Here is a 12,549-nt window from a genome sequence, read left to right as displayed (position 1 = left end):
TGCAAATTCTTTCATGTTCTTTTAAAAAAACAGTTCAGTTATATTTTAAAATATTAATCTTTTTGTACTGACTTGTACCAGAAAATACCTTTTTTCCATATTTGTAATTTCCATACATCTGAAATAGGGCACTAAGAGAAGTCTTTTGTGTGTTACATCAAGTAAGACTGTGTTTAGGGTATATTTTTGGTCATTTGGTCTCCTATAGAGAAAAAAAAAATTGCCAGAAACAGACATTTCTAAATTTCAAATATAATTTAAATTTAGTAAGTAAAGATGTATGCTTTGTCCCTGGCTTAGTGACACCACCATAAAAGTGTTTAAACTACTTTTAAATTAAGATACAAAGGTTTTGTTTGTAGTCTTTGAAAATAAAACTGTATTATACATTTGAATAATGTAAGTTTTGACTCTTTTTGTGATCAAAAGAAAAATGCAATCAGAAAACCTGTTAACTATTTTTTTTTAACTAAGCAGAAAACAGTCGTTTCAAACATCTGTCACTTTTTGTTGGTGTGTTCGTACATATGTGATATAAAACATTTTCTTAAGAACTGAAGCATCTCCTGTTCTGTGCTTTTCTTTTGCTACTGTATTTTCTTCTTTCCCCCTCCCTTTTGCTATGATTTTATCATATGCATGCTTGTTTTGCTTGTCTCTCTCCCCCAATCCTTTTTTTTTTTTTTTTTTTTTTGCTTTTCTATCACTGGCACTATTCCATCCTCTTAGCCTTCCGGGGAACTTTTGGTCTGTCAGAACTCCATGGCATTCTGGGAGTGGGATCAGGGCCCACCTCCTCCTGCACAGCTTCCTAAAAAGTCCTTCTCTGAGTGCTGCCTGGTATGTCCTTTGCCTGAAAGTGCTTCACCAAATGTTCCCAAATTTTGTCTTTGGTGTTGCTTGAAATGATACACGTGTGAGTGCACATAGTTCTAGAATGCCTCACATCACTTTGTGAAGTAAACTCTCAGCCTCTCCATTTTGCTCTCTGCTTTCTCTTGTGTTTGGTGCCTTTTTGTACTGGTGTGTGCCAATACAAGTAATTCTGCCCTATTAATAGTAGAACTGATTATTCAAATCCCTAGTCAGTGGAGAGTTTTTTGAAATTATATTGGAAATTGTGGTGGCACACACTTGTAATCCCAACAGTTTGGAAGGCTGAAGTAGGAGAATCACCAGTCAAAGGCAGCCTCAGCAATTTAGCAAGGCCCTGAGTAACTCAGTGAGACCCTGCCTCTAAATAAAATACAAAAAAAGGCTGGAGATATGGCTCAGTAGTTATGTACCCCTGGATTCACTTACCTATACAAAAAAAAAAAATACACACACACACATATGTACAGATACATACATGTAAAATTTAAATACAGATTCTCGTGTAAGTATTTTCCAGAAGTGCAGAAGTGATTGAATTTCAGCTTTTCTTTTTCTAGACTTTATCTCCACAGCATTAAATTGATTTACTTTCCTGGTCTATATGTTGTCAGAAAATTCAGTCATCAATACAGAATTTTAGTGCGAAGGGTCATATTTGAGGTCAGCTTATCCACTTGACATAATTTGACTAAAAGGGGCACAGCTAGGCATCTAGCCCAGGACTTCTGACATTCAGGCCAGGAGTCTCTTTCCATTAACCACACACACCAGGATGCGCTAACCACAATTCACCTGAGGGCACAAGTAATTTAGGACTCTTGCTTGTATTTTTTTCCACATTATTTCATGAGTTTAGATTTATTTAACAATGGTCTTCTTTTCATTAGTTCAGCACCAATTAAAAGGATAGAGTGCTTGTTTATTAGAAAATTTAAGGAAAGCATGTACTAAAGAACACTTAGGTCTGAGTATGTTGGGATGAACCGAACTACTGCATATAACCATAAATATCTAATTAAAAAAAAAAAAAAAAACAATACCCAGGCACAGTGGCTCATGCCTGTAATCCCAGTGACTCAGGAGATTGAAGCAGGAAGATTGCAAATTAGAAGCCAGCCCTGGCAACTTGGCAAGACCCTGTCTCAAAATAAAACTTAAAAAAAGAGCTGGGAATGAAGTTCAGTAGTAGAGCACCCCTGGAATTGACAGTACCAAAATTAAGAAGGAAGAAAGACACTTAGTTCAATGTTTATTGAATAATAGGATATGTTTTCATTAGGTATTTCCTAGTGGCTTTTTGCTTGTGTTTGACAAAATTAAAAAGCACAATAGGAATCCCAAAGAAATCTGGGATTTTTTCCCCCATAGAGAAACCGATTTTATAATAAAAACATTCCTTGTGAAAAGTTTCTTTCTTCTCTATTTTCATCTCAAAATACATCAAAATACATAAGCGGGCAGAGTGGCGCACGCCTGTAATCCTAGCTGTTCAAGAGGCTGAAGCAAGAGGATCTAAAGTTCAAATCCATGGGGTGTGGCTAATTCTGTGGCTCCAGAAGGAGATTTTACAAATGGCTGTATGAGGCCCACTGTTGACTAATATGTACACCTACCCCATGTGCTGGATGTTCAGAGACATAGTCACTCAAAGAATAGCCCCCATCTGGCTTGTGTTCTTTTATATAAAACAAAACATAAATTAATAGTGCTTAATTTAGATTTATTCCAGAATTTTTAAACATATTTCAGGAAAAAGAAATGCTAGAGGCTTTTTCCTAGCCTCTTACCTGACCATGTTCTCATTCCCTTACTTCTAGATGATGTATTTCATCCTTAGCTAATTTAGTACTTAACACTTCTTTAGAATGGTTCTCTCTATATTTGCATAAGGATGGAGATATTGAACGTTATTATTAACACATAAATCCTAAGTATTAACTATGAACTCTGGGGGTGGGGAAAGGGATTCTTTAAATTTTAACAGTTAACATTTGTTTTTACCAACCTTCTACTCATTTTAATACGTATTCCAATAACAATAGAAAATGCAAATATAATTCTTACACAGGGTTCATGCTCTGTGTCTCAGGTTGATTATTCTGAAACTGCTTTCATTTGCTAAATATTTTTATCATATATAGTAGATTCATTTTCTTCCAAAGGGGAAATATATCAAACCTACGAACTCTTACATTTAAAGAACTCAAAGGATTATACACATCTTCTATTATCATATTAAATTCTCCCCAGCTGGGCGTGGTGGCACATGCCTGTATTCCCAGTGGCTGAGGAGTCTGAGACAGGAGGATCACGAGTTCAAAGCCAGCCTCAGCAAAAGTGAAGCACTGAGCAACTCAGTGAGATTCTGTCTCTAAATAAAACACAAAATAGAGCTGGGATGTGGCTCAATGGTTGAGTGCCCCTGAGTTCAATTCCTGGTACAAAAAAAAAATTCTCCCCTTAATATAGTAAGGATTGCTGTCACATATGTGCCCATGGGAGGATGTGTGCATATGCTGGCTTGCAACCACTATCTTGCTCACTCTCCCTGCAGCAAACTACTAGTTTTACTATATAATTTAGTCTAGCTATTCTCTAAATATGGTCCCAAAACACTTGGGTCTTTTGGAAATTCTGCCCTGTGATTCTGATACAAACATGAGATATGTAGATGGGAGTTTTTCAGATAGCATAGAAAGAAGGCAACATAGTGTGCACATGTTCTACACTAGTTTTGTAGTTTTGTTTTGGGATTTTTGGGGTTTTTTTGGATGAAAATTTATTAACCAGAGTTCAAGAGCATTGTGTTGGGTTTCTGTGGAACTTCCAAATAACCATAGACTCTAAACTTAACAGTATAATCCCACTCTTTTATGATTGTAGAACAAGGCAAGGGAGGGCTTTAGCAAACTTCACAGAAAGAAGAGACCTTGTATTTGAAGCATACCATCCTTTTCCCCGTGATTTTACAGCTTTTTTTTTTTTTACCTTGGTGCACTTGTTTTATGCCCATTTAACAAGCTGAGATACAGGAACGTTAGTTGATATGCCTGAGGTCTTACAATTAGTTGCAACATGACTCTAGAGCTCCTGATTTTACTGTTGTGACTTGATTAGAACAGCAAGTTGAGCTGGAGAGCACTGTCCAAAACAGTACAGGTAAATGAAGTCTTTTTGTTGTATGGAGAGAGGAGTAGAGGAAGCCAGTGATACGAGAACCACTGCACTCCTATAGAACCTAGACTTGTAATCCAAACACCTCAATTTTGTTGTTCTGTGATCCTCACTAATCACACTTTGGATAGTCACAATAAAAAGAGTAAACTAAATGAAACTCCATATCACTTTGAATTAGTTTTAATCTGATGAGGTCTCTGTTGCCCTCATTTTCACAGGCATTAACAGGTTGTGATGGGAGTACAAACGTCTCTGCCTTTTAGTGCACTAAAGCTTTAATTGTTGTTGCACACATACTTACTGCCTTTTTGCATCTTGTTTGTTCCCGCATTTGTTTGTATAAGGTTAAGTAGAATAGAAAAAAATCTTATGTTAATGTTTTTTTTAAATACTCTTAATTTTTAGAAATACATGCAAGAGGCACGAAGTTTAGGAAAAAATCTGAGGCAGCCCAAATTGTCAGACCTTTCTCCCGCAGTGATTGCACAGACCAACTGGAAATTTGTAGAAGGCTTATTAAAAGAATGTAGAATGAAGGTATGTATTACTAATGCCACACAGTACTCATTCATATTCACACCATGTGTGGGGCTAAATGAGCTGAGTCAACCCTCATTCATGCCTATAGTTTCCTAAAACAAAACTTTTCCAGTAGCATAGCCCTCAGGTGCCCTTCTCTGAGGTCCTGAACCTCCATGGACTTTCCCATGGCTCACAGCATCAGTGACATGGGAGCCCGGCATAGTTTCTCATCTTTTTAGCTATTGTCTTCCTCTACTTCAATATAAATAGATGTTAAGCCATTCACAAGTTGTGTCAGGAATGTTGTCATCTTATGTCAAAGGCAGCACTTTTTTTTGTTTGTGTGTGCACCTGTGTACCTCCTTGTCTGCACCCATACATTCATATGTACATCCATAAGGAGAAAAAAAATTCAGTCATATTGTTGGTTAGTGTATTATACCCCAGTCTCCTCTTGGATGCCTGAGTTTATATGACTTAGCAGTACAAACTGACAAAACTCAGAATGTCATTTTAGCTAATTTTATTCAGTGTTATTTCTTGAGTACTTTCTCTGTATATTCAATAAATGCACTATTTTATTTTTTTATTCATCATTCATTCTAATTTGTTATATATGACAGAAGAATGCATTTCAATTCATAGTACACACATAGAGCACAACTTTTCATGTCTCTGGTCATACATAAAGTAGAGTCACACCATTCGTGTCTTCATACATGTACTTGGGGTAATGATGTCCATCTCATTCCACCATCTTTCCTACTCCCCTGCCCCCTCCCTTCCCCTTCCTCCCTTAGCCCTATCTAAAGTTCCTCCATTCTTCCCATGCTTCCCCCCACACCTCGCCATCCCCATTATGGATCAGCATCCTCATATATTTACCACAGTTTCTTTATCATTCATCTACTGAAGGGCATCTAGGTTGGTTCCACTGTTTAGCTATTGTGAATTGAGCTGCTGTAAACATTGATGTGGATGTGTCCTTGTAGTATGCTGATTTCAAGTCCTTTGGGTATAAACCGAGGAGCAGGATAGCTGGGACAAATGGTGGTTCCATTCCCAGTTTTTCAAGGAATCTCCATAATGCTTACCAGAGGGGCTGCACCAATTTGCAGTCCCACCAGCAATGTATGAGTGTGCTTTTTCCCCACATCCTCACCAACACTTATTGTTGTTTATATTTTTAATAGCTGCCATTCTGACTGGAGTGAGATGAAATCTTAGAGTAGTTTTGATTTGCATTTCTCTAATTGCTAGAGATGTTGAACATTTTTTTATATATTTGTTGATTGATTGTATATCATCTTCTGAGAAGTGTCTGTTCATTTCCTTGGCCCATTTATTGATTGGATTATTGTTATTTTTTGGTGTTAAGATTTTTGAGGGTTGGGGTTTGGCTCAGTGGTAGAGTGCTCACCTCGCATGCACAAGGTACTGGGTTCAGTCCTCAGCACCACATAAGTTTGCTGATTTTACTGAAGATATTGTGTCCACCCAAAACTAAGAAATAAGTATTTAAAAGATTTTTGAGTTCTTCATATATCTTAGAGATTAGTGCTCTATCTGATGTGCGTGTGGTAAAAATTTGCTCCCATTCTGTAGGCTTTCTGTTCACCTCACTGATTGTTTCTTTTGCTGAGAAGAAGCTTTTTAGTTTGAATCTGTCCCTAAATACACTGTTTTCAACATCAGAATATAGTGGTGAATTGACAGACAAGGTCCCTGCCTAAAGGGACTAGATTCTTTCTCATTTTACAATTTACAAAAGCAGCTAAATTTGGTGTAAATTAATTTACCTAAAAGTGATTCCCATTTTCTTTTCATTTTCTTTGTGTATATATAATCAGAGAAGAGAGAAAAGAGAAGGGAAAATATATTTCTGTTTTATGCACAAATTAGGAAGTTCTGCAGAATCTTAGAACTCTGCCCATTTCTATTGTGGTTTTTGCCTAAATGCAAGAGTACAAATAGCTTTAGTATACCAAGTGCTAGAGTCAGTGGGAGGGCAAATTTTAGTCACAGGTTGTGATTCCAGTTTCAACAGTACATTTTTCTAGGTCTTGTGTAATTTCCCAGTGTCACAGAAGTGAATAATCTGAAAATTGTTGTATAAAAACACTTTTTCAATATGGGGATGCTTGATAAATATTGGGTTATTCTCTTTTTAGTGACCTTCCATTTCCAATTAGCAGTATAATAAAAAGCTGGGCATAGTAGCATGCACCTGTAATCCCTTGGGACTTGGGAGACTGATACAAAAGAATCCCAAGTCCAAGGCCAGACATGGCAATTTAGCAGGACCCTGTCTCAAAATAAAAAGAGCTTGGAATATAGCCCAGTGGTACAGGGCCTCTGGGTTAAATCCCCAGTAATAACAACAAAAACAAAAGACATATAATGAAAAAAGCCAGTTCTCCTAATCCAGTAATCTCCTAACCCTAGTTTTTGGTTTTGCTGCCTGCGTAATTTATACATACTCATGATGTTTTCAGACAAAACGCATGTTGGTAGAAAAGATGGGACACGAAGCAGTGGAGCTGGGCCATGGAGAAGCAAACATCACTGGCTTGGAAGAGAATACCTTGATTGCCAGCCTCTGTGACCTACTAGAGAGGATATGGAGCCATGGCCTACAGGTCAAACAGGTAACAGTCTCAGAAAGTACTGGTGTCATGGTCATTTAGGAGCCCTGTTAAGAAATATAACGGGGGCTGGGGATGTGGCTCAAGCGGTAGCGTGCTCGCCTGGCATGCGTGCGGCCCAGGTTCCATCCTCAGCACCACATACAAACAAAGATGTTGTGTCCGCCGAAAACTAAAAAATAAATATTAAAATTTTTTAAAAAAAGAAATATAACAGGGAAAGCCTGGCATGGTGTCACATGTCTGTAATCCCAGCTACTCAAGAGGCTAAAGCAGGAGAATGACAAATTCAAGGCCAACCTCAGCAATTTAGTGATACCCTGTCTCAAAATAATTGAAGAAAGACTAAAGATGTAGTTCAGAGGTAGAGTATTTGTCTAGCATTCAGGAGGCCCTGGATTCAGTATCCAGTATCACCAAAAAAAAAAAAAAAGAAACTGGGTATAATGGCACATACCTGTAATCCCGGCACCTTGGGAGCCTCAGGCAGGAGGACTCAAGTTTGAAGCCAGCCTCAGAAGCTTAGTGAGGTCCTAAGCAATTTAGCAAGACCATATCTCAAAAAAAGGCTGGGGATGTGTCTTAGTGGTAAAGCACCCCTGGGTTCAATCCCCAGAACCTCCCCACCCCACAAAAAAAAGTGACAAGGAGAAAAGGATCACAAAAAAAAGGTGGGTTTCACCAGGAGTTGTGGTGCAAGATGCAAGCCTGTAATCCTCAGCAATTTGGGAGACTGAAGCAGGCAGATCATAAGTTCCAGGCCAGCCTTGGCAATTTAGCAAGACTGTGTCTCAAAATGAAAAAGAGGTTGGGGATATAGCTTCCTGGTAAAGTACTCCTGGGTTCAATCCCCAGTACCACACAAAAAAGAAAGAAAGAAATGTGCCATGGGCATTTTAATTCCAGAAAAAGAAAACAACCTGTGATCAGGCGATAGTTTGGTATCTTTCCTGGCAAACAAGAAAGGATAAAGTAGCACAGTTATCCTGTGTAGATTTCATTAAATATCCAGGAAATGTCCTGCTTTTGTCCAGGAAAAAGGTGTAGCCAGAATTAACATTTCTTGACGTGGGTTTTTTTTTGTTTTGTTTGTCTGTTTTGGTACTGGGAATTGAACTCAGAGGAGCGCTTAACCACTGTGCCACATTTCTAGCTCTTTTTATTTTTTATTTTGAGACAGGATCTTGGTAAGTTAACCAAGGCTGGCCTAGAACTTGTGATATACCTGCCTCAGTCTCCTGAGTTGCTGGGATTACAGAAGTGCACCACCATACCCAATTTCTGATTTTTTTTTTCTTCTTATGACTCCCTGCTTCTCTTATTCTAATTTTCTTCCCTCATTGCTACTCCATATTTCAAACATTTTCATATGGGTGTATATAAATACACTATGTACTACTGGAGTTTTTTAATTCCATAGTTATTAATGTTTCCTAATTATATATAACTAACAGCTGAGTTGACATAAAAAATAAATCTTCAAACCCACCCTTCTGGCCTTCTGCTTCCCTTCCCTTTTCCAGACTCTTACCAGACTTCTTAGCAAGGCAAAGTATAACCCTTAAAACACATGGAGTGAGCCTGGTGTAGTGGCACACGTCTTAATCCTAGCAACTGAGGGCGTTGAGACGGGGATTGTGAGTTCAAAGCCAACCTCTGCAAGGGAGAGGCACCAAGCAACTCGGTGAGACCCTGTCTCTAAACAAAATACAAAATAGGGCTAGGGATGTGGCTCAGAGGTTGAGTGCCCCTGAGTTCAATCCCTGGTACCCCAAAACAAACAAACAAATAACAACAACAACAAAAACCCACATGGAAAGAGATGCTCAGAATGTCACACAGGATTTAGTGTGTAGCTCAGTGGTACAGTGTTTACCTATAATGTACAATGCCCTGGGTTAAATCCTCAGCACTGAGGAAAAAAAAAATTATACAGTGAGCTTGGGTCACCAAACTTCATAATGGCCAATTTAAAGTGAATGATCTTGATGAGAAATTATTTTTTCATAAAATACTTATTTAAAATGAAAATTTTTATTTCTACTTTCAGGGGAAGTCAGCTTTGTGGTCACATTTAATTCAATTTCAAGACAGAGAAGAAAAACAAGAGCACCTTGCAGAATCACCAGGTAAGAGGGCTTTGCTTTAGGTTGTTTGAATTGGCAGCATCGGACCATGAAAAGAATCAATAACAGATGGGCTTGTCTCTGTCTTTTTCTCTCTCAAGCTAAAACGTAGCCAGTTTTTCCAGTAGTAGGATAAAGCAGAAGCAGCATGATTATTTATTTTTTCAGGCCGGGAAAAGTTACTTGACTTTTCTGATCTGTGTGTGTGTATATATATGTTACTGCATTAGATCCTACCACCAAGCTACAACTCCAGCCTTTTTTATTTTTTTCTGTTGAGACAAGGTCTCACTAAATTCCTTAGGGTCTTGCTAAATTGCTGACCTGGCCTCAAGCTTGGGATCTTCCTGCAGCAGCTCCAGAGTAGCTGAGATTATTGGCATACACCACTGTACCAGGCGACCTTTCTGATCTTCTGCCCCACCATGTACAAGATAGGGGAAATAATGCCAAGGCAGACATGTTGATCAAAAATGAAAATCCCCAGTGAATTGTAAAAGACCATATAAGTATTCCTTACTCCCACCAACATTACACTATGGTGTATATTGATATTTTTTTTGTCTTAAAGTTTTGTGACTATTACTAATCTTTTGGGAACCTGTAATCCCAGTGAATCAAAATGCTGAGGCAGGAGGAGTACAAGTTCAAGGCCATCCTCAGCAACTTAGGCCCTCAGGAACTCAGATCCAGTCTCAAAATTTAAAAATAAATAAATAAAAAGGATTGGGGATGTAGCTCAGTGGTAAAGTGTATCTGGGTTCAATCCCCAGTACCAAAAAAATAAAATAAAATCATCATCATCATTCAGGGAAAGAGTGTATCTCAATCTTCAGGAACTGGAGTTTTTTTTTTTTTTTTTTTTTTGTTTGTTTGTTTGTTTTAATTTTGTTAATTTACTTTTTGAGATGGGGTCTCTCTATGTTGACCAGGCTTTTTTCAAACTCCTGAGCTCAAGCAGTCTTCCAGACTTCAGGTGTTGGCACCACACCTGGGTCGGGAGTCAGATTATTCAGTTTATACAAAGTATCACATGTTAAAGTGTCATAACATTCTATCTTCCTGCTATTTATTTTTTCACAAAGAAAATGCAGAGGTGCTGGGCCCAGGGTCTTGCCCATGCTAGGCAACCACTTTACCACTGAGTAATACTCCCAGACTAGAACTTGCTTTTCTTTATGTAAAAATAACCATTTATTTCACAAAAAGTAAAAATAACAGTGGGAAGCTAATAGAAATAAAATGTCTTATTGGAGCAGTCATTTAGGAAACTTTTCTAAAATTATAGAGTATTTCAAACATTCAGGAATATAAAAATGTAAAAACTTTTATAAACTCATTTGCTAACCACCAGCTTAAAACAAAAAATACATGGGCTGGGCTTGAGCACTCACCTAGCACACACAAGGTGCTAGGTTCAACAGACACACAAAGTGCTAGGTTCAATCCTTAGTGCCACATATAAATAAATAAATAAAGGTGTTGTGTTCAACTACAACTAAAAAAATAAAATAAAAAATACAGGGCTGGGGATGTGGCTCAAGCGCTCGCCTGGCATGCGTGCGGCCCGGGTTTGATCCTCAGCACCACATACAAACAAAGATGTTGTGTCCACCGAAAACTAAAAAATAAATATTAAAAAATTCTCTCTCATTCTCTCTCTCTCTCTCTCTCTCTCTCTATCTATCTATCTTTAAAAAAAAAAAAAAATACAGGGGCCGGGGCTGTGGCTCAGTGGCAGAGCACTCGCCTAGCATGTGCGAGGCGCTGGGTTCAATCCTCAGCCCCACATAAAAATAAATATTAAAAAATAAATAAATAAAAGATATAAAAATAATTGTAACAATCTTTATAAAAAATACAAACATTACAAATATGATTGAAACACCCTTGTATCCACCCCCTCCTCCTTTTTCCTTTCTGCCCTTAGAGGGCAACACTACCCTAAATGTGTTTATTATTAGAAACCTAGTTTTTAAATATATTTAATCAGATAGCTAGGAGTATAAGTTGGCTTTTTCCTTTGTAAATTTTTGTATTTGTTCTAATTAGCTATACAGGACAGTAGAATGCATTTAGGCACTTTGTTATTTTATACATAAATGTGGTATAATTTCTTATTTTTCTGATTGTACATGTTGTGGAATCACATTGGTCATGATGTCATATATGTACATAAGGTAAAAATGTCTGTTTCATTCTATTGTCCTTCCTATCCCCATATCTCCTCCCCTCCCTTCACATCCCTCTACCTAAAGTAACTCTATTCTTCCATAACACCCCACCCCCACTTATTGTAAATTAGCACCCACGTATCAGAGAAAACATTGGCGTTTGTGTTTTTGGGATTGGCTTACTTTGCTTAATATGATACTCTCCAACTTGATACTATCATGCCCTGAAGCTCCTCTGAAAAAGAATGTCAAATTCCTGATGTCCCAGGCTATAATTATGTTTATAAAGATTCAGATTAAGTTTAAAAGCATTCTCTAATGTTCATCTCCTCTTCCCCTTTGTCTGTAAAGAAAAAGTAAAAATGTGTTGGCATGTGCCCTGAGTTGTCTCTAACAGAAAGTACAGCTGTTCAGACCATAAGACCATAATCAAGACAGCTTACCCTAATTTCTTTTTTTTTTTAACAGTTGCAGCAATTTTTTTTTTTTTTTAGAGAGAGAGAGAATTTTAATATTCGTTTATTTTTTAGTTTTCGGCAGACACAACATCTTTTTTTTTTTTTTAAGAGAGAGTGAAAGACAGAGAGAGAGAGAGAGAGAGAGAGAGAGAGAATTTTTAATATTTATTTTCTAGTTCTCGGCAGACAACATCTTTGTTGGTATGTGGTGCTGAGGATCGAACCCGGGCCGCACGCATGCCAGATGAGCGCGCTACCGCTTGAGCCACATCCCCAGCCCCAAGACAGACACAACATCTTTGTTTGTATGTGGTGCTGAGGATTGAACCCGGGCCACACGCATGCCAGGCGAGCGCGCTACCGCTTGAGCCACATCCCCAGCCCCAGCTTACCCTAATTTCACTTGCTTTTAGCCAAAAGGCTGAGAAATGGTTTTACCCCAATATTTAAAAAATAAATCCCTAGGAAGAAATAACCATTTGTAGGGTGAGATGTTAGAAAGTCAACATCAGTTAAGGTGGGGAGCATTCAGCTCTTGTGCCAAAATGAGGCATGTAAGACTGTCTAGCAG

General features: G+C 38.0%; 1 protein-coding gene across 3 annotated transcripts in view; it reads left to right on the top strand.

Moving 5' to 3' along the window:
* The window catches only part of DENND5B (DENN domain containing 5B), a 185,099-nt gene that overhangs the window by 126,025 nt on the left and 46,525 nt on the right, over nt 1-12,549 (top strand). For all 3 annotated transcript variants that reach the window (XM_081310696.1, XM_081310695.1, XM_081310694.1), the window contains 3 exons: nt 4,459-4,590; nt 7,071-7,223; nt 9,271-9,349. In XM_081310696.1, coding sequence (XP_081166822.1) covers nt 4,459-4,590; nt 7,071-7,223; nt 9,271-9,349 — 364 coding nt within the window. The remainder of the gene's footprint in view (nt 1-4,458; nt 4,591-7,070; nt 7,224-9,270; nt 9,350-12,549) is intronic.

The sequence above is a fragment of the Spermophilus citellus genome (assembly GCF_964194105.1).
Source record: "Spermophilus citellus genome assembly, chromosome: 10".
NCBI classification, from domain to species: domain Eukaryota; kingdom Metazoa; phylum Chordata; class Mammalia; order Rodentia; family Sciuridae; genus Spermophilus; species Spermophilus citellus.
This window is presented reverse-complemented; position numbering and strand designations above follow the sequence as displayed.